The 22,435-nt window shown below is 40.2% G+C and overlaps 2 protein-coding genes across 5 annotated transcripts; one reads left to right on the top strand and one right to left on the bottom strand.

The window, feature by feature from the left end:
* The first annotated feature begins 2,034 nt into the window (after positions 1-2,034).
* rela (v-rel avian reticuloendotheliosis viral oncogene homolog A) lies at positions 2,035-18,181 on the top strand. Of its 2 annotated transcripts, none has more exons than XM_030076521.1 (11): positions 2,035-2,185; positions 4,486-4,521; positions 5,269-5,405; positions 6,586-6,731; positions 9,536-9,627; positions 10,783-10,917; positions 13,488-13,592; positions 15,656-15,871; positions 16,081-16,161; positions 16,279-16,362; positions 17,367-18,181. In XM_030076521.1, the coding sequence occupies exons 1-11, from the start codon at positions 2,179-2,181 to the stop codon at positions 18,155-18,157; spliced, it is 1,830 nt and encodes a 609-aa protein (XP_029932381.1). In that variant the 5' UTR covers positions 2,035-2,178; the 3' UTR covers positions 18,158-18,181. The 2 variants fall into 2 exon arrangements, with proteins under 2 accessions (XP_029932381.1, XP_029932382.1); XM_030076522.1 differs by having other exon boundaries at positions 17,370-18,181.
* A 1,185-nt stretch (positions 18,182-19,366) lies between these two features.
* c18h11orf68 (chromosome 18 C11orf68 homolog) lies at positions 19,367-22,412 on the bottom strand. 3 transcript variants are annotated; one of them, XM_030076114.1, is made up of 2 exons: positions 22,222-22,412; positions 19,367-20,658 (listed from the first exon to the last, which is right to left on the bottom strand). In XM_030076114.1, exons 1-2 carry the CDS (start codon positions 22,235-22,237, stop codon positions 19,862-19,864), a joined length of 813 nt encoding a protein of 270 aa, XP_029931974.1. In that variant the 5' UTR covers positions 22,238-22,412; the 3' UTR covers positions 19,367-19,861. The 3 variants fall into 3 exon arrangements, with proteins under 3 accessions (XP_029931974.1, XP_029931975.1, XP_029931976.1); XM_030076115.1 differs by lacking the exon at positions 22,222-22,412 and adding an exon at positions 21,891-22,199; XM_030076116.1 differs by lacking the exon at positions 22,222-22,412 and adding an exon at positions 21,670-21,847.
* Positions 22,413-22,435: the final 23 nt, after the last annotated feature.

Genomic DNA, 22,435 nt, shown 5'->3' on the forward strand with positions numbered 1-22,435 from the left:
TTCGAGAATTACCACAGCCCGTTAAGACATCAACAGAACCAGCATTTGTCAACAGGTATTTTGTCATTCACTATAGCAAAGATCTCGGTTTTAAAAACCCAAATAGAATCTTTTGTAGCAATAGTTAATAATATAATAGCATAGTTCATAAATGATATGACAATGGTGTACTGCACAGCTAAAGCATCACTGTGCTTATAAGGCCAATACATAGCATGGCACCAGCTAAATATGAGGGGTGGAGGGGATACCTTTGTCCCCAAAGATGAATTGTGGATCTATCACCTCATCATGTAATTCGCCAATAACTCATCCAGTTCGTTTCTCCTTTATCCAGGTCAAGGCCCGATATAGGCTAGTTCAGGGACTACTGAATAGTGCTAGTAATAAGAGAACTGCTGGCAAAGGAATATGATTCACTGTGTTACAGCGCCTCCCTCTGGTCACAGCACGCCTGGGCGGGCAGTAGAAGAGAGTTTCCTTGACTTTTCTGTGTTATGGACCTCTATCTGTGTTATTAAATGGGATTTTGAGGGTAATTTAATTAATTACTACTACTACTACTACTACTACTAATAATAATAATAATAATAATTTTATATTGTCACATGTAACTGTGGTCACAGATCACTAATTAATTAATTTGTTTACACTGTGGGTAACAAAAACAAAATGATCTTTTGACTGTTTTACTTCAGACTGGGTTGATAATTTATCGTTTATTTGAGCTAATAAAATTGAGTCGGATGGCCATGATTTTGACAAAACTGTAGTGATATGATTATTAGTCTGTTTCGTTTTTATTGCCTCGCCAGTCATGCTGCAGCCCACGCCGAGCATTAGTCGCTCATTGTAAGAGTACAAGAGTGGAAACTTTGATTAAGTCACTGCTTACAGTTAGTCGAACAAAATAGAGCTACAGTTGATCAACCTGTAAGTCCTTTCCCTCAAAATAAACCTTGCAGCGTTTATACTTTTTCATTAGGACTTGAGACGACACTCCTTCTAAAAGCCTCTTCCCAGGCCATGACTACAGTCTAGAGTTATGTTAATGCCTCTCCCACTCACAACTTATTTTTCTGTTCCTTTAAAGTGCGTCATCTGGGTATTTCCGTGCCGTTTGAGTAGGCGGTGGCGAGCTGCGCCGGAGAGACAAGGCCGAGGCTGCACGGCGCTGTCAAGTTCACTGAAGACAACAGGAGTGTGGCAGAAAGTGACGGCATGGTGCACTTCAGAATAATATAGTGCAGTTGTCACATAGTAGAAAAACAAGTATAATTGTTACTAGCTCGTCATTATAGTTTAAAATATCTTTAAATAAGTAGTATACGAAATACAAATAATAGTCAACGAACTAACTATCAATGCCTGAAAATAACCAAACAAACATATGAATAAAATAAAATTGACGGCTATATATGATATTATGATAGAATTTCTGCGATGTACACAACTGCAATCACAGCAAAACACTCTGAACAGTCGATCCTCGTCAGCTTTTGGATTACTTATTAAAACCTAGTCAAATTACTGCCTTAAAATGAACATTTTAAAGGTGGTCTAAATTTGTAGTGAATGAGCTAGCATGCCACCTTACTTGTGTTGCAATGAGTATCCTGCATTGAAATGGACATTTTGGCAAGCAAAGCAAAACAAAACGAAAAAACAAAAAACATAGTATCACACTTTAGGTCAAAATCAGCAGGGAAAGGATAAATTACATAATAAAATTGAGTACACTTGGAAGAATACCTTATACCTTAGGAGAATGGTGTTCTGCTACAGCTAAGTAGGCTACCTAGCCAAGGTAGAATAGAATAGAATAGAATAGAATAGAATAGAATAGAATAGAATAGATATTAAAAAAGAGACATTTTGATAATGAAATAAGATGTAAAATTCCCTTTATAGATTCTCTCTTTAACTCTCTGTCTCTGTTGCCTGCCTGTTGCTCTCTCAGGCTTTTATTGTCTACTCCTCGGACCGGAACACCTCGCTTCGTTCCTGCCTGTAGCTTCACGCCGTGGGGTGGAGCAAAGGAGGCGAAAGAAGAGCAGCTCTTGTCAAGAAGTTTTGGAGTCCACTCTGCCGTGTTTGAGGGTGATAATAGTTGACAAAATAAACATCAAACAAGCAGCTGTGTGGACGACGAAGCGTGGCTCGGAATCAGACACAGACATGGATGGTGAGCAGATGTGTATTTTTCAGCTCTAGATGTGTATGTTGCTCGGAGGCTGTAGGTGAAACTGTGAGGAGAGTTGTTTTGCGCAAAGGGGAAAGCCCCGCTGCCATTGGGTTTTTGCGCTAACGCAGGAGGGGTCAGTCTCAGAGGAGATGAATACTACCGTCCCCGACAGTAGGAAGTTAGATTTAGTGTGTTAATTACATCTGCTATGCGGTTTCTGGGTGAAATGACATGGATTCGGTATCTCACACACGTCAAAACACGGCGCGACACCGGCAGGGTTTCCTGAGAAGCCTGGAGTTTCCGAGCCACTTCACGTAGAGCTGTCGCGCCTGTCTAGAGCACAACATGCTGAAACTCCATTAACACATTTGGCAGATTACTGTTACTCTGCTCATCGGCTCAAACTCAAAACCAAATTATGGAATGTATAATGTAAACCAGGTATGCTTAAATTCGTCATAGAACATGTCGCTAGCGTCCTAAGTAAACACCGCAGCAGTGTCACATTGATCCACAGCACCGCTCAGCAGCCGCCCACTACAGTGTATTTTTGTTGAGGGACGTTACCGCAACATGTCAGCCACCAAAAGTTGAAATATTAGCGACATAAGAGCTGCTTGGTGAATTTTATGTATGCCGAAGTAATAAGTGCTCGCTTTTGATTTAGAAATGAATTTTCTTCATAGTTGGCGGCGCACGCGCCTTTGCACGATAAGGAAAAAAACATAAAAAATTATAGTTTTTAAAAGAGGTTTGGTGTGTTTTTTGTTTTGTTTTGTTTTGTTTTTGCGTCAAACAAAGGAATGGGTTTATTTATTCCATATCACAAAATGTTACTCCCTCCTACCCACCCCTTGATAATCCTTAATAACAAACTGGGTATGTTGTTAACACTGTCATGAATACACAGATGACCACGGAATTCACTTGTGGAATGGCCTCAGCATGAATTCATTTCTGTCTCTCAAATTCAGTGTGATGTGAGAGCCAAATTATGCTGGTAGACTTTTATTTTCACTTTTTTGTCTATTTAACGATAATTATTGTATTTATATTTGGTGCACATTTTTTCTATTGGTTGTAAAGTACCTCATCCCCTTTCGACCACCTGCAGGATATGCACATTTAACATAAATAAGAGATTCATGTTCCATTGCCTTAATAGACTAATAGCAAAATGTATGAGGGTGTAAAATGATGTCACTGCCTTTTTCTAGGTCAACCCACAACACTAGTTATTTTCCTTTCAGGGGCCAGAATTCTATTCTTTTTCACACACACACACACACACACGCACACACATACCAACACACGTATATGTATATGTATGTATACATATATACATACATATACATATATATGTGTAGGTATGTGTGTGCGTGTGTGTGTGTGTGTATATATATATATATATATATATACATATAGAAAGAAAGTTGACATTAATACTTTGGTGGTCTATAGCTGGTGCCTCTCCCATACCTTAAAATATGGACTCTTAGGTTTGAGTCATACTTAATACTTAAATCACTCTCGGGACAAAGACCAAGAAGATTGTAATTTTATGCGAACTGTATGCGTTTGTTGGGTTTTTGTTGGATTTTCAATGAATTCAGTCATCTGTGTAGCACGCTGTAGGCCTCATGGTGGTTCTTTTCATTTTTTTCCCCAGTCATATGCCCCCAATATCTGTGTATCACACGCAGACTCAGCTTTGCTTTGGTCTGAGGCAGGGAAGCAGGCATGTTAAGACTTGAAAATGTGCTCAATACATGCTTGAGATGATCCCAGTAGTCAATGGATAGAGCTTTGACCAACAGTGCTTTTATCGCACCTTGCATCTCTTTATGAATCCCAACAATGCACAAACTAAACACCTGAAACTAGAGCGCTGCATGCTCTATTGAGCAACGTGGGACACAATGGAAGAACATATTCCTCATACTAAAGTGAGGGGAGTAATTTGATACCAATATTACACCCTAGCTGGCTTTGTTTGCTTTAGTCTGCAGGCCGTCTTCTCTCCAAGCTTGGTGGGTCATTCATGACAAGCAATTATAGTTTCCTGGGAGTCCCTTGTATTTCAGTGGCCTTTGACACTTTTGGACGCCTCACTGTCCAGTAGCTTTCCACTAACGCTACATCACAACCAAGACTTTTGTCAAACCACAAATATGTGCTGCAGCAGTTTTTTTTTTCATCATCTGCACTGCCATTGTGTGTTTTGTTTCATGTAGTTGGTGGATCAGTGCATGTTATTGACGTTCCCTTCTTTTTTTCCCCCACTCTCTCCACTACAGCACTGTTTGGATGGGGCCAGCCCCCCCTAAACCAAGGTGAGAGGCAGTTTCTTGTAAATTACGACTGTTTGTTGTTGATTGCATACTTTTGATGAGTAAACATTTAAAATCTCAGATGTACTGATGGCTGATGATTGAGCAATTCTGGTGACACACTGACAAAAGGGAATCAGTGAAGACAGACAGTTGTGCAATCTTTGCACGGCATATTTGTATCTTCTAAAGTCAATAGCACAGAATGGCAGGCACGGTGTGTTGTTTTTAGATGGATATATAGCAGTAGCTATTTACAGTCAGGATTGCAATCAGGTAGTGCCAGGTTGCTCTTCTGTGCTCCATGTCATTCTGACAACTACTGCGTTACAATCACAGTGAAAGTGATTGTATCATAAAATGATGCAAAAGACTATCAAAAGTTTGTTTTCCTCACTGCAAGAGTTTGAAAACGATAATGTCTCACAAAGGGAAAGCACCATCTGTGCAATTTTTGTCAAGAATTTCTGTTTAATTTTTTTGCTGCTACTTTAATTGAGTTTTTTTTTATTTTCTTATTTGTTTGAGCAAGGTAGAGCTTTGCAATCCAACTATCTGTTTTGAGTCACTCCTCATTAAATTTATCTTCTGTAGCTGACCCATAACATATCTATTGAGTATACTCTTGCCAGTATGAACAACATCTCTGATCTTCCTGGAAAATCACAAGATGAGTGACACTGCATCTTCTCTGTCTGTCTCACACTCTCTGGCCTTCCCTCTTCATCGTTTCTCTGTTTCAAAATCCAGGTAATCCTTTCATAGAAATCATTGAGCAGCCAAAGCAGAGGGGGATGAGGTTTAGGTACAAGTGTGAGGGACGCTCGGCCGGCAGCATCCCTGGAGAGAAGACCAACGACAACACCAAGACGTACCCCTCCATCAAGGTGAGCCAAAATCAGTTTTCAGCTGGCTGGTCTCTAGCTGTGATTCATCTGATCATTTAAACTACATGACATTTGAATGATCCTTGCTGTTGAGTCATCACTGCAGCAGAGAAAAGCATAAAGAAGAGTAAAACAAATAGAGAATACTGAAGATCTTGAAAATAATATGCAAATACATAAATAAAGATACAGCATTTTTGTAACTAGTAACTAAGTATATAACCAAAACCTGCAAAGGCTGAGGTTTGGTGTTAAAGCAAAAATTGAACTTTGGAAGATTATTTGGTTGTGTAGTTACCATGGAGTTATACGGCCACAAAGCATGTTCCAGGTTCCACTTTTAACACATAAACAAACATGAACAAAACTGATTATAACACTATATAAAAGAAGACCCAGTACTTTTTTTTTTTTTTTGGGAGGAGGAAATTAAACAGTGCTTTTCTTATTATTTCCCTATTTGACTTGGAAAGTAGATCCACCAGGTCGTGTCTGCAGGAAACTTTCACGTAGTAACCTTGCGCCAGGAAGAAATAACATGATAGTACTTTCACAAATAATTTTAACTATATAAAAAAATGGCTAACCGGGACTTGTTTTTTATATTGACATAATCCACTTTGTTTGTGTTCATTTATGCTCTAAAAGTGATATTTTGGGAGCTGTTTTGCAATGTAAGAGAATGTAGAGGCAGAAATACAGTATCGTGATTAACAGTGAGCAGCTAATGAGAATATTTCACCACCGTGTGGACTCATATAACACCCAGGGAACTACACAACCCAACACTCTACCAAAAACAATAACGTAGGGATTGTCAAATCTGTAAATATGATTTCAAACAGATTAAACATAGAATATCAGCTTCATCAGACAGTGAGGAACTGTTATATTCTTCAAACGGTCAGTTATTGTTTATTCAGTGCATGATAGGTATGTTTTGTTTTGGCCGTTTTCTAAGCCAAATGTTGTAGTCAGGTAAAGGAATACTTGGATTCAGAACAACATGGGTTCAAGCCCCTTGTGCTGCTAAACTGTCTAAGGTGTCCTTGAGCAAGAAATTGAATTCCCATGAGCTTCAGGTCCTGCCTGTCAACAGGACAAGGGTCAACCAAACTATCACATCATTATTTTAAATAACATGCCATCCGATATGTATTATATGATGTCTGTCCACCAGGTGCACAACTACAGCGGCCCCATGCGTGTTCGCATCTCGTTGGTGACCAAGAATGCGCCACACAAGCCTCACCCCCACGAGCTGGTTGGGAAAGACTGCAAACATGGCTACTATGAGGCCGACCTGCAGGAGAGACGCATACACAGGTAGCCACGGGAGAATTTGTGTGTGGTTTATATGTATAAAAAAAAAAAAAAAAAAAGATGTCAAGTGACAAAACATGGGTGTAGAGCTGGCCAGTTGCATTGTAATCTCAGTGTCATGGTTATTGAGGTGTGCAACGAGAGTGAAGAGTGAATGCTTGAAAATATGGTGGCTCAGACTTCAACTTGACTAACATGACTAGCCAGCCGTGAAGGACAGATAACAAAGCAGAATCAATATGAAGCATTATTTTGGACCATTTTTGCAAGAATGGAAACCATCAAAAATATTTAAACGGATGAAAGACGGCCGACCCAAATCTGCGACCCAAATCTTAATAGCATGGCTATTAAGTTAAAATCCCAGCAGGTCCAGTCACACCAATTTTCTATATAAATTCCAAACTGTGGGAATATAATGTGTCCATATTTTTATGATCAGTAGAGCTACATGATAAATGTGCTGTATTATAACACATACTCGTATGCATTCTTAATATTAAATGTACTTATTTAGTCAATACAGTGGCACAGTTTGCAGAAAGCGAGTCGGCTGAAACAAAAATTGGAAATAGTTTCTCCATCTGAGAAATAAGAACAAAGTGCACTTTTTTGTGCTCTTGAGAACAAGATAGGTCCTCTCTTCTGAGTAATGAGTTCACTCATTAAAGTACAATAAAGTGCAAGTTTTCTGGAGAACTGAGTTGGTTAGAACAGATCAATTTAAACAAATGTGAAATTGTCCCAGTTTTACACGGTCATACACATTGCATATTTGGGCTGTTAGTCACCCTCCCTAGAATAGAAGTCTCTCTGATCATTCCCTCCTCCTTCATGTCTCTCGATTGGTGAGAGAAATGAGCCTGTTTTTTTGTCGTGGCAACACTTTGCACTGTGGCCATGTAGAGTCATTGCAACTCTCAAAATTATAAAAGATATTTTTTTCATCACCTTTTTCGCTGTGCATCTGCTTCTTTTCTGTCTCCTGCTTCTCCGTTGCCCAGTGTGTCTCTGCTGGAGCAGTTGTCCCACCAGATTGTCTGTGTTGCTCTTGGTTTTGTGTATAAATGCACACATTACAAGGATCCTTGCATATTATGACTCCTGCCCGCTTTAGTAGCTTGCTTTCACAGTTCCAATAAGATGACACTCGAGCTGCACTGGAGACAAGACGCTGTGGTTTGAGTGCATGAGATCACACTCCACTGCATGTAGATGTGTTTCCATCCACAACATGTTTTTAGCACATTTCCAAAATTCAGCAAAACAAAACAAAAAAAAAGCAACTTAATGTGGGTTTCCATCTATTACATTATGCAGATTACCCTGAAAAGCGCACTTAAATACAATGTAATCAAATTCTGACAGTGAAACAGAAGACAGATTCAGAAATGAAGTATGGTTAATGATCTCCTTGCTGGTATGTGAAAAGTGGTTGTTACAGTCCTCTGGAGAGGGTGCACTGTGGGCTGAAATAGCTGCTGTTGTGACGCCATCCACCGTATACACGGGCGGGCCGCTGTTGTGTCGTGGATTTTACCCTGCCACAGAATTCCTTCCTGCTGCTGCACTGCCATTCCATTCCAATTCAGAAAATCATGTTGGTATCACAAATTTGAGGTCAAATTTGAGCATGACTGGCACAAGTACTGTGGCTCTATGCAAGGAAGGTGTTCTCTGACAGCACATGATCCATGGCACCACACCTGCGCTCAAACCATTTCACAGTTCAGTTTTCACTTCTATACGTCCAGTGGTTCAGTTCCTATGGGCAGCATTTTGTGTTAGCTTAGCATAAAGACTTGAAATCTATAGGAGTCATTAGCATAGCACTGTCGAAGTGGAAAAAATCAACCTCGCAGCAACTCCGAAGCTGTCTTATTTACGCACTTGTACTTGAAAAATCATATCCAACATTTTTTTCTCAGTCTGGGTAAGTCAGAAAAACGTTGGAATATTCCTTCAGTCGCGTTTTTTCCTTCATGATTCACCAACTTATTCACCTCCGCTCACCGCATGAACCTATAGGTGAATTTTGGGAGGTGAAATTTGAGGTTTTCTCGTGTAAATTCAGGATTCACATATGAACAGGTGGATGGAAACCAGCCGTTGCGCAAGAGTTGGAATTGAATATGAGCTCATGCACTGAACATACAAAGAGCAGCACACCTCACTATATACATTTTCCATCTGTGATATGGGAATAGGTACAAAGCAGGTGTACAAAGAGTTTTATACGTGTGTGTGTGTGTGTGTGTGTGTGTGTGTGTGTCTGTGTCTGTGTGTCTGTGTTTATCTTGGTGATGAAATGCAAACGAACAAGATGCTCTGCCATCGCATGTCAGTTAATATGGTACGGAGTGAGGAAGTGCACAGGTTCATATATTAGTCATTTGTTTTCTCACAACTGTACATTTGTCATTGCATCATGCCTACATTATGATCAGGGGTATAGTGGCAGATAAATCCACCTAAATCAGTTCAGAATAGAGAAAATATGATCAGTTTTTGTCAACATATGTGGTTGTTTGCTTTATGATGATGATGACTGGCCAGAGGTCACTCTTTACCCCTCTTTGTATTTACCACGAGAGCACTGACTGCAATAAACACAGGCTTGTCTGTGCTATGCTTTTCTTTACTTTTTGTGCAATGTATCTTTACATGAGTCACTCTGAGTCAAACGCAGGTCAGATAAAGATGATTTGTAGCAAACACTGCAACCAGCCCAAATTAGAGAGTACACGGTGTACCCTTTTGTGGTTTACTTACACTTGTTTTCTCTCTCACTTTCTGTCTTCTTGAAGTTTTCAAAACCTGGGCATTCAATGTGTGAAGAAAAAGGATGTGAATGAAGCTATCACTTGTAGGCTACAGACACACAACAACCCCTTTAACAGTAAGTAGTCTTCTTTCGAGATAACAATATCACACAAGGCTGCTCATGCTCAGTTTTCTGTTGTTTTTTTTTTTTTCTTGGACAGTTTTGTTTTCAATCTGTCGCTGTGTGATAAGGAATTGAGCCTAGTCTCAAAGACGACCAAAATGTCCCACTTTAATACAAGCACTGTTGCTTTGATGAAATTTTGCTCAAATAGAACTCTAATTAAAAGTTAAAGGTTAAGTTTAAGATTAATTTAAAAAGTACTCAGAGTTAAAGTTACTGATGTTTTTTTTTTTATTAATAGAACACAGTTGCAGAGGACAAGAGGACAGAGTTCAGTGTGCAATAATGAACTCAATCTTGACAAGACTACTCATGATGCTGGGAAAAAAACGCCCTCCATTATCATATAGGAATATATTGCTATGGGAAAACTGACAAGTCACGCCACTGTCGGGCTGAACAAGTGTGGGTTCTGCTCACGTAGGGCTTTGATGTTGCACACCTCATCTTTTTTAAACCAACTATTAAACATCATCTCTGGAATGAGACTATGTCAGGAAATAAAAAAAAACGGCAGCACTCACATTTAGGAAGTGGCGACCCGGCTATGACTCCCGAGAACCAGATGTCATGTAGATGGAGACTTCTGCATATGAGCTACCAAGAATGCGTCTGTGTTTGATCGCTCAAGCCTCCTCTGGAAGCCTCCTTGCGCCTCTCTGTGTGTTCCAACGAGAAAATGTGCAGAGATTTTTTTCCAGGGTCACAATCTGGAGGATGGAGGAGCAAGACGACATAAAAAAACAATTGAGATCCACCCAAAGTGTCTGGTAGAATCTGGTGCACAGGAAACGGTGCATTTTATATCTTTGGTTTGAATTAAATAGAAGAACTGGTTAGTCAGCATGAGCAGTGAAGTATTTAACACAAAATATGGAAACAAATACAACAACATTACTACTTTAGGTAAAAGCACTTTAATTAATGCCTTTAAAAGAGTACTCAGAGGTTCAAGTTCTTCAAAAGGCCACTTGGTCACAGTTATAGGAAGTCTAAGTTGTTATTTCCATGCTTGACTGCTAGTGTTTCTGACAGGATGCAGATACCAGACTCCTGTGTTGCTTGACTGTGCACCACACCCATTTCTCTGCTGTGTTTTGGCTGCAGTTCCTGAGGCCAAGGTGTGGGAGGAAGAGTTTGACCTGAATTCAGTCCGGCTTTGCTTCCAGGCCTCCATCACCCTGCCAACAGGGGAGCTGTGTGCCCTGGAACCAGTGGTGTCCCAGCCCATCTATGATAACAGTGAGTAGGCTATACTCTCTAAGTGGTGATTGCCAATATCACGTGTTGTTATTGAGTATCTCTGAAGCAAGATTGAAGTTTTGGAGCGTGTTGGTTTGTGGAGTTACCTGGACGTGATATGAGTCCACAAGGTGGTGAATCCATAAAACTGTATTTATGTCTCTCCGGTCACTTACATAGAGCAGCAAAAAGTCCCCAAAATAGCACTTTTAGCACATAAACAAATGTAAACAGCTGATTATGGCAATATAAAAACGAAAAGTCCCCGTACCCATTTTTTTTTCAGTGTAATTATTTGTGAAAGTATTATTAGGTTATTTCTTTCTGGTGCAAAGTTACTATGCAGAACTTTCCCACAGATGCTACGTGCCGGATCTTCTTTCCAGTTCAAATAGCAAAATAACAAAAAATTAGCGGTTTCATTTCCTCCAAAAATGGGTACCAAGACTTGTTGCTTTTCATATTGGCATAATCCACTTTGTTGGTGTTCATTTATGTGTGAAAAGTGTTATTTTGGGATCTGGTCTGCGACACTACAGAAGTGAATAGAGATAGAAACCCAGTGTTGTGGATTAGCAGTCCAGGGGATCGCAGAGCAACTAATGAGGATATTTCACCACCATGTGGACTCATATAACACCCTGGTAACTTTAAAGGCCAACATTCTACTAAAGTTCAATTCTGCTGTAAACTTGACCATTTTCTAGCTAAGATTTTCAAGAAATTGCAAGTAATAAATTTGTCCTGCAGAATTGTATTCTTGTCAGGGTGGAAACGCCTCTATAACAACATTTAGAACATCATGGGACACAGCAACTCTCTACTGAAAAATCCACTGGAAAAAAAAAATCAAAGTGCATCATGTCTATCATATCTGTGGATGTCTGATTATATGTGATTTTAATGAAACAGCCAAGACTGGTCCAGCAACCTCAGTATGTACAAGCCCACAACATGCCTCAGTTCATATTTTAACCCACACACCATATTCTTGCCTCATATATTTCTTCCCTCATATATTTCTTTGTTCCTCTTTGCATGTCGGCTTTTATTGTCAGTCTCGGAGTGTTTACAAGAATCAGTCTGACAGTAAAAGGCATGTCCCCTGATCCCTCAATAATTGATCCCTATTTCTGTCTGTACGATTGCAAAGATTTACCATGTTGTTCTGAATTTCTCAGGAATGGAAGTCCTGAGAAAGCAAAAACGGCTTCAGCATTCAAATTGTGCTGAAAAAGCAGATTGAAACTTAACTGTAACCAACAATGTGAAACATGCGCTAGAAGACACACTGCTTCATTTGCGGTTTGAGTGCTTTTAGCCTGCACGTATCATCAAGGAAGAATATTTGATTTTTTTCTCACTGTAATATTTTTGCTTTATGCCTGTGGCCTCTAACCTATCTGACTGATCCAATTAAAAAGTGAGTTAAGACCATTTGGAAAAAAAAATTAGGTCTACTCTTATGAAATGGGTGATATAAAAAAAAATATATAAATAAACTATACTACTTTTTTTGTAAAACTCTCTGTATTCTGAACACGTTCAGGCAACAAAAAGAATGCCTCAGGATCTTTATCATCAAGTCTGGCTAGTAAGAGCAAGTTAGCAAATACATAAAAACCACTGCCACCCCATCATACCCAGCCATCCCATTAACACCAAACAGGTCTTAAGAATTTTATTTTTTGCGCAGAATACAGAAACCGCACAGCCTCACTTTTCACAAGCTCCAACATCTTTGGGGCATATCAGAAACAGGTGCCGATTGTTCGGGTTATCCATGATTTCTTTGAGAGAAGGCTGCCCCCTGCTTTCAGAAATTATTTCTTCACATCAGGCAACCATCACAATCACACCACACACACACACACACACACACACACACATACACACACAAAACAGTCACCAGATGTGCACTGACTGGTCAAGAGTGTATTTAATTTAGAATTTTGCATAGATCTTAAATGCCAACTTACAGTGCCATCCACCTTTTTTTACTTCTTAAAATCTTTTTTCTTCAAGTTTTCTTCCCTTTAATTCACACATGCAGGCACACATAGGTGAGTGTGCATACTCACATGTACACATACTTCACTGAATAGTAAAATAGTAACACAGATATTACTAATGACATTAATTAAGGTTCAGTTCCAGTTCAGTGTAGCAGAGTCAGTGAGTGAAGTGAGCAGCATGTCTTTGTTATTGCGTTGCTGCAGAATTTAACAAATGTGAATAAACCAAACTAAATGTACAAAAAGTGAAATCCCTGACAGATAGCAGTAGAACTTAAGTGATTTACTGAAAATGGGCATGTTGTTTTGGAACAGCGAGGATACTTTTGGTGAACACTAGGTCACGGTATTAAGTGAATTTTGCAGAAAAATAATTTCTTGACGGCTGAAGCTTGTCCAAGGTTAGATACTTGGTGTAAAGACGGTTTAAGTGGCTTGTGGAGTTGACTTGCAAGCCACATCCCAAATTCCTCCACATTTAGCAGGTGTCTGGTGTTAATCTCAAGCCTCTGTGTTATATTTATTCATGCAGAAAAATGTCTTTCTCTCTCGCAGGAGCCCCAAACACAGCTGAACTGAAGATCTGCCGAGTCAACCGCAATTCTGGAAGTTGCAAAGGAGGAGATGAAATCTTCCTGCTCTGCGACAAAGTGCAAAAAGGTATGATAATTTCTGACCAGCTGCCATTCAGACACAAATGGTTTGTGTCTGCACTGTCGGGTGTGCATGAAGCCATACAGTGCAGTCTTATTATCTGTATTTTTTTGAGCTTAAGCCTCTGAATTACTTAAATTACCAACCCAATGCTTTCTCCCCCTGCTTGTGCTCCTCTTTTTGCATTCTTTTGCATTTTCTACAAAAAATGAAAAGGAGTTTAGAACCTCATATTGTGATAAGTAATTGTTTGCTGGCTGTGTCACAGTGAAAATGATATTGCTCAGTAATTTACTTTGAAATATGAGGATCCTTAAGGTAAACTGTGAGTTTTACATTGTATGACATTTGACATCCTGTAAGTAAGAAAGTGCTAATAAGGCAAACTCTCCAAAAAATTCTGCCATCTGGCTCCTTTTCAGCTCCACCTCTTTTTCATTTGATTTCATATTTGCATTATTTCTGCCCAATTAACTCTCAGTGTAACAATGTAAGGTTGCGGTCACAAAGGAAGCTTTTTAAAAATTTTAGTAGTTAGGTTGTGGCAGTGCTAGAGATGCACTGACCTAAGATCTAGATCCGGATCTGGAAATGGCCATTTTCAGTATTCGCTGATCTTGTTATGAGTGACTCTAAGCCATATGAATGCATATATATATATATATATATATATATATATATATATATATATATATACACACTACTCACAAAAAGTTAGGGATATTTGGCTTTTGGGTGAAATTTATGGAAAAAGTAAAATGTTCACGCTGCAGTGATATTATATCATGAAAGTAGGGCATTTAAGTAGAAGCATACACTGGTGATTTCCTCATCTCAAACAATTTCTTGAAACAAAAGCCAACAACAGTGGTGGATATACCACAACAAAAAATGTCAGTGTCAATAACTTGTCATGTGCCCTTGAGCATCAATTACAGCTTGACAACGACGTCTCATGCTGTTCACAAGTCGACTTATTGTCTGCTGAGGCATGACATCCCACTCTTCTTGAAGGGCGGCCCTCAGGACATTGAGGTTCTGGGGTACAGAGCTCCGAGCCTCTACACGGCGACTCAGCTGATCCCATAGGTTTTCTATGGGATTCAGGTCTGAGAAAGTGCAGGCCACTCCATTTGAGCTACCCCAGTCTCCAGCAGCCATTCCCTAATGATACGACCTTGATGAGCTGGAGCATCAAAAACCTGATGTGAATTTTGCCGTTAAACTCCTTGTTAGAGAACAGCAACTTGTGCAAAAAGTACTGAAACACTGAACAGTTGGACATGTGCATTCAAAAGTTTACAGAAGGTCACATTAAGTTCACCTGTAAAGGTTATAATGCATTTTAGGTTCATCCTGAAATTTCACCCGAAAGCCGAATATCCCTAACTTTTTGTGAGTAGTGTATACATATATATATATATATATATATATATATATATATATATATATATATATATATATATATAGCGTGATCTTAAGTGCTGGATCCAAGATCTGGCCAGGTAAATAAAAAATATGGGCAGTTTGTATCTCCCCCAGACTATGTCTCTAGTCCTTTGGGGAGCTTCTTTGGGCTCTGTGCTGAAAATGTTGCTGCTTAAGCTGCATCACAGTAAACTTTAATGTGAAAAGAGCCCTGAAACAGTCTATTCAGCTCTTGGATAAGATGATGAAACTCTCAGTGCTCTGTTCTCCATAGGATGTCATGTTCCGGTATTCACTGTTGAGCAGTCACTAATTGTCTCTCGTTCATTTTTATTACCATTATTACCTCCTTTTTTATTTGAGGTTAGCTGGCTCAAGCTAATTAGATACATACGCTTGCAAGCTGTTGTCAAGGTTTGTGTTACATAGCAATGAGAGTGATGCAATTCTCAGCTGCATTTTGGGTTTGGGTAGAAGAAGAAGCCTCCTATCTGATTCTTGTTTGAGAAGAAGAACCCATTCTCCCCGCGACCCTAGTGAGGATAAGCGGTTTAGAAGATGAATGAATGAATGAACCCATTCTCGTCTTTGGTCTGAACTGTCAACTCTCTTTGCTTTTCCCACTTTCCTCTCGTCTACAGAAGACATCGAGGTGCATTTCTTCCAGGACTCCTGGGAGGGAAAGGGCACTTTTTCCCAAGCTGACGTTCATCGGCAGGTGGCCATTGTGTTTCGCACACCGCCGTACCGTGACACCAACCTTACCGAGCCTGTTAAAGTGAAGATGCAGCTCCGCAGACCCTCCGACCGAGAGGTCAGCGAGCCAATGGACTTCCAGTTCCTGCCCTCTGACCCAGGTATCAGGGGAACCCAATTCTGTCTCTGTCGTTACATTCTCATGTTACAAATAAGATGTTCCTGAGAGCTCTAAATCTTTGCCTTAACACTCACAACATAAATTTTACTGATGATATAGATATATTCAAATTCTTAGGAACTACATGCAAAATCTATGCTGTCTGACATGATATTTATGATTTACCTTTTTAAAAAATCGTCCCTATAGATGAATACAGACTGATGGAGAAGAGGAAGCGCACAGGAGACATGTTCCAGAGCCTGAAGCTGGGAACTATGCTGCCTGGCGGTTGGTAGATGAAAATGTTTTATAGCATGCCAGAGCAATAAAATCTACTGAAGTAATAAAATGGTAGTGATTCTCACGCTTTGTTCTGTAATTTAATGGTTTGTGTGGGAATTTCAGTTTCTATTCCAACAGAGAGACGGCCCATGAACACCGCAAGGAGAACGGTCACAGCCAAGCCTGTATCAATGAATATCCAATCTGGTAAGACTTTTCTATTTGTTGTATTTCAGTATCATGACAAGACATGCTGTTCACTCAGGAATGTTGTTAACTAGGGGTGTGCAGTGATTTGTAATAATAAATTGTCAGTGATTTCAATTGTCTGAATCTGTCATGTTTGGGTGCAAATTATCAACCATATTTTGGTGAAAATAGAAATGCCATGATTGCAGTAGTCCAGTGTGAATCAACCTACTCTTAATTTCAGGGGGGATGGTGTGACGTTTGTCTGGAGGTTGGCAAGGTGGCTGTCATGGTTGTTAGCTGAACATTTGAGGTCTTTGACAGCGTCGCCCTGGGAAACGAGTTCGTTCTCAAACAGTTCTCAAGCAGTTTATCTCTCTTTGGAGTGTCTCTGAGACTGATTTCCGCTAGCATGTCGTCCATCATCTGCCTGATGACTATTAGCATACATTCAGTAGTATCAAACTGTGGCGAGGCCTCGAGCTCAGGTGTGGAATCCATTTTAGTTTGTGCAGTTGCCATTTATTTTAACATTGGGTGAAGATGATAAAGTAATGTAAGCACCAGCAATGTAAAAGCCCAGAAATGTTTAAGAGCAAATTTTAGTGCAAGACTTCATGAAAACAAGTTACACTCCAGAGGCACAACCGCAGTGCAGCTCTTACATCGTGCATCTCCCAAAGTCTTGGCCTTTATACAGTTCAATCCACAGACCTGTGGTTTCACTGAACTACGCTGTACAGAGGAAATGTGCTTCAGAAAGACACAGTTTAGAGGTTAATTTGTTAATTGCATGAGGTCTTCTCATAATACAACTACTACATGAATAGCCACATTGTTTGGATTGTGTATACACTTGTTCTTGCAGGAAACAAATCTTTGTCATAACAACAAAATCATATTGCCCAGTAAACATGACGTAATGGGTGATCTGTGGATTGTAGTTAATATGCTGCATAAAGGTTACATCATACACAGAATGAAGGTAGTGAGCTACTGATGAATTGTTTTGTTGTCTCCAGCAGGCGCACCTCCAGTCATGCCCCCTACTGGTGGTAGAGTGAAGCCTTACCCTTACGTCCAGCCAGGCCAACTCTTCTCAGTCCAGCCCAAGGTAGAAGCCTCGCCCTCGGTTCCCACCACGACAGCAAGCCAAACATGGAAGTTCATGGAGAGCCTGACACTGGACCCCCAGCCGAAAGTCTCCTCTTCCGCCACCATCAACCAGGACCTGTCTACAGTCAACCTCTCAGACCTTCATGACTTCTTCCCTCCCTTCTCCTCAGCAGTTGCCCAGGGGCCAGCAGCTTCTCAGGGGAGCACGGCCTCCACACAGCCCAGCTCTTCCTTCACCCTCCCACCCACACAGTTCAGGTCGGACCCCCCAATGGTGGATGACGATATCCCGGAGTTCCCTAGCTTTTCTGAGGCCCAGGCCACAGGCAACCTGGACAGTCTCAACATGGATGAGTTTGAGGACCTGCTCAACCAGCGGCTCTTGAGCGAGGGTGGAAACGGTGCCTCGATGCTGGCTCAAGCTCCAGCTGGCTCCTCTACCACTGCTCAGAACAATGCAGTATTGCAGAACACTCTTGACCCAGCCAGCAACCCAGGAAGTACCTGGATGAATTACCCCAACAGCATTGTCAGCCTGCTGGCGAACGAGAGCATGATTGACAGTTCACCCACCAATGCCGTCTCACGCACTCCCATGGATGACTTTGATGAGTTTCTGTCAGGAGATGATGATCGTCTTATTTCCATTTTGAATAGCGGACAACAAGCTGGTTTTGTGTCGGGACACCCAACTTAAAGGCTGTCAACATGCTTTTTTTTTAATAATTAGCACAGTTCATCAGATCACTTGTGACTGTCTTTTAACCCTTGGGACTGGAGGCCCTTTACAAGAAAATATGGTGGATATGAAGGGCTGGTTAAGACAGAATGCTAATCAAGATACTTTTAAGACTCTTAACGGTATTTGATGCGGACAGAGTTGATTGACTTGTGGGCTTCATTGAGCCTTTTTTTGTTTTCTTTTCTTTCAATACATGATAAACCAAAAGACTGGACATCATCAGATGTAATACCCCTTGTTAAACATAGTGCTTTTATCAACAGTTGTACTTGATATTCAGCATGAATCTATTATACTGTGATAAAAGCTGTTCCACAAAGAAAACATGTTTATTTCAAAAAGATAATCAAAACAAATGCATTGTTGAATATATTGAATGAGTGCCTGTTAAACCATTCTCTGTGTTTATAAAGGACATTATTAATTGGTATAACTCTGGTCAGTGTTAACAAAACTGACCAGTGTCTAAGTTAAAAAGGCCTTTTTTCTTAAGAGAATTGTTAGAGCAAAGGGGCACTTATTTAAATCTTTTTTTTCCCCCATTGTGCAATCAAAAGCAGAGGGGCGTCTATGCAGTCTATGCATTTGCCTTTTTGGTGAACAATCCCATGCATTAGATAGCCTGGAAATTCAGAGTATTTAAAACATTTACTGGAAGTCACCAGTAACTGTTAACACAGTTGTCTTGCAGATGTGCCTTTGTTTATTTTCAGCAAAATGTACTTCTATCACCTTGAGAACCAAATATAATGAAGGTCTACATGTAAATAATGATCAGGAAGCAAGCATAGTCAGTGAATACATGCCCATAGCAGAGCAAATGTGCATGAAATTCCTGAATCACTTATTGAATTGTAACATATCATCTGTATTTTGTGCATTGTCTCAGTATAATTTCTTCTGTGATTTCACTTTTCTAGTTATTTTATGAATGGTTGCAGTAGTTTAAAGAGCTAAACCATTTCAAACCTGTAAGCCACCTTGCTGTAGTCAAAGCTGTGTTACAGAAACAGATGAATGTCTAGGCTAATATTTTGTACTAGTATTAAAAAAAAAAAAGCAAAATAAATATATGCAGATTTTGGTGTAATGTGTCATTGTCTTTTTTCGTTCATACTCCAAAACACACCTGCCTTGGTAATAAAATCGCAACATGTCAAGACACAGGCTTCAAAAGTAAATTTTATTTGGCAAGTTAAATTTGTGATCATCACAAAGCAATTTTTTCAGCACAAAGCAAAAACTGAAGCCAAAAGAATGAGATAAGTGCATCTGTTATCAAAAAGAGAAACGCTTGCAAAGATCCATTACAAATTTCCCTTAACAGTAGAAAAAAAAATCAGCTTCAGCTGTCAGGTAGGTATTGTCATGAACAGAAAAACCACTGTCAATATTCTCATCTGTAGATAAAAAATATCAACAATAAAGTATGATTTTCACTGACATTTAAACTCAATAGAGAATTTATTTCACAGCATGCACAGACAACATTAAAACAAGAGCTTTTGTGGTTTTCTGTGCCAAAAAGGAAGAACTTCAGATCATAATTCAGCCACTGATAGACAATCAACAAAACTGTGCAACCACAGTACAACACAGGGATCATTTGTGGCTCCCATAAACCCTTCCTCAGAATCCTCCCTCCTTGTTCTAACAGGCCTACGTGACTTCAAGATTGGTGACTTTGTTGATAATGTGGGACCGCCTGGGTACACACTCAAGGTCAAATTTGCTCTCATATATGGTCGGGCAGAGCTTCCAGCGGTTGTTCCGGTAGATTCCCAGGTATGTGTACACATCCGGCTTGTAAGAAAGAGGGCACTTGACCCCTGTGGCACGAATGACCGAGTCTAGCCTCATAACCTCGCTCTCATCAGTGAAGTTCTGGTTATAGGCACAAATGACCTGCTTGCCCTCTGACTTTGGGTCATAAGGGCTCACTTTTACCGTGGAGATCTTGCCTTCCAAGGCAGCTCTGGCCACACACTCCCAGGCGTGATCCAACTTGAAACCAGAGTCTAAGTGCATCAGCCACTTCCCTGACAGCACCCCATGGTTCAAGGCCATCTCCTTCACCGTCTGGAAGTTCACAGGCCGGCCACTGGCCAACAGTCGCTCCCAGCTCTCTTGGAGGCCGACAACGTCCCCGCCACTAGGGCAGTGATTGGGGCCCAGCACGGCAATCCACCCCACAGGACCTTTCCCGCCCTCCTCATCACCATACCGGGATATTTGTGAAGGCCTGTTACTTTCCAGCCAGGCGTCAAACTCCGCTCTGGGAGTTCTTCTGGAGTCAAATACAATCCAAGGGTCCATGTCTGCAGCCATGGCCTCGGCAGCATACACCTCAGCAGTGAAGCTGTCGGGGTTTTCCATCTCCCCCTCCAAAGGCAGCTCTTCCTCCTCCATGGTGCAGTCAGTATGAGGGTGCTGTCGGAATCCTGCACAGGGTTTTCCTGTTGAAAGGGAGCAGGTGCAGTGCATTCAGATCAGAGCTGCACCATATGGACAAAATTTCATACCTCAATATTTATACCAAATATCTCGATAGTGATATGACTATGGGTTCACTCTTACTTGAAATTTGGATTGTAACAATGGTGAAAATCAAGCATTCCTCCAAAACACAGCATAATAACGCCAAATGGATGTAGAAAATGCAGTTACTTCACAAAAACGTTTACTGATCAGAACAGACAAATCACTGTCTTAGACTGCATAAAAACAAAACCAAAAAATAAATTAATAAATTAAAACATTTTGCTGCAGCCGTGGCTTTGACACAACGCTTCAACAATATTTTTAGTGTAACAGTGAAAATTGAGGACTCTTAAAACAAACAAACAAAAAACTCCAATTTATACCAATGGATGTTGAAAATGCAGTTACTTCACAAAATGTTTTGATCAGAACAGACCAATTTGTGTCTTGGGCTAACCTTAAACCTAAATTTGATATCGTCCATATCGTTGCCATTTGAGATATTACTGTAACGCATGTTCATAGGTAGAACAAGATAAGACAACGATATGTCGCTCTGCCCTAATTCAAATTACAAAATATTCTCTAACTACAGTTTCGGTTTACCAACAACTTCAGTTTCGGTTTAACTGGAGCCGGTGCGCCCATAATAATACACGTTGATTATTTATTACTGCTACAAAGCCATGGCGATGTACATAACGCTGTTGCAAATACAACTGAGAACAAACGTGTTTTAAAAAGTGGACAGTGTTGCGTCGCTTGCTGGTGTTTTCAACTGCTGCTAGCTAGTCTGCCGACAAGTTAGCTGCACTGGCATTCTCGCTGTCGTTCATGTCCTCCCTGTAGTATGTATTAAAAACATGCTTGAGGGATAATTGTTGTTTTAAAATATAATTTCAGTCAACGTGTCCACATGTACAGCTGATAATAATGTAACTGACAGACTCCAGACTTGAGTTAGCTAAGTTAGCCTGCTAACCTACCTAGCCAGTTTGCCAGTCCTCCATGCTATAGTCTGCAGTTGTTGTTTTTTTTTTTTTTTTTTTTAATTTGAAGAAACTTTATGTACAGACGGCTGTTAACAGAAAAGAAAACAGCCAACGTTTGTGTGCGGTCCACTGGAAAGCTTAAAAACAAACACACAAACAAAAAACACGAAATAGAAGACGTAGTGATAGCTAGCTAGCATTCATATTTATCTTACCTTAAGACGAGGAACACTTTATGACCACCGAGATAACGATATCAATTCTGGGAAACTGCCCTGCACAAACCACTAGCATACTCCACGCTGACGCCACACATTTAACGTCAAAGCAATTAGTGGCAAGTTGTAAATTTATTATTATTATTATTATTTTACTATTGCTATGTCACCAAACCCATAAGGAACATTCCAAATGACGGTGCACACCTAGGTCACCATGTTCATTAGATGGAAATAAAATTACACAGAAAGTTGCATGAAAAAGTTTAACATGAATGGCCTATTTGTCAAACCCCACTCCATCCAAATATCTGACAATTAACGATACCTGTCTCATTACACATTTGGAAGTCCAACAACAGTACTCAAAGATGCTTTTAAGTTTAACTTAAGTATTGTTTGCTGGATGGAATGTTAGCCGAATTTACCAAAAGCACCCAAACGATTCCTAAAAGTTGTTTTGTTGTTGAAATGACTGTTCACATTTGAGAAGATACCATGTCCCGTTAAATTGTTGGAATACTGAATAGCCTTTGGTGCAT

The sequence above is a fragment of the Myripristis murdjan genome, chromosome 18 (genome assembly GCF_902150065.1).
Source record: "Myripristis murdjan chromosome 18, fMyrMur1.1, whole genome shotgun sequence".
Taxonomy (NCBI): domain Eukaryota; kingdom Metazoa; phylum Chordata; class Actinopteri; order Holocentriformes; family Holocentridae; genus Myripristis; species Myripristis murdjan.

Excerpts from the sequence above, each read along its gene's own strand:
- rela (XM_030076521.1), top strand. Across the intron at positions 4,522-5,268 it reads CCAGCCCCCCCTAAACCAAG|GTAATCCTTTCATAGAAATC; the intron begins GTGAGAGGCAGT and ends TTCAAAATCCAG. Across the intron at positions 10,918-13,487 it reads CCAGCCCATCTATGATAACA|GAGCCCCAAACACAGCTGAA; the intron begins GTGAGTAGGCTA and ends TCTCTCTCGCAG.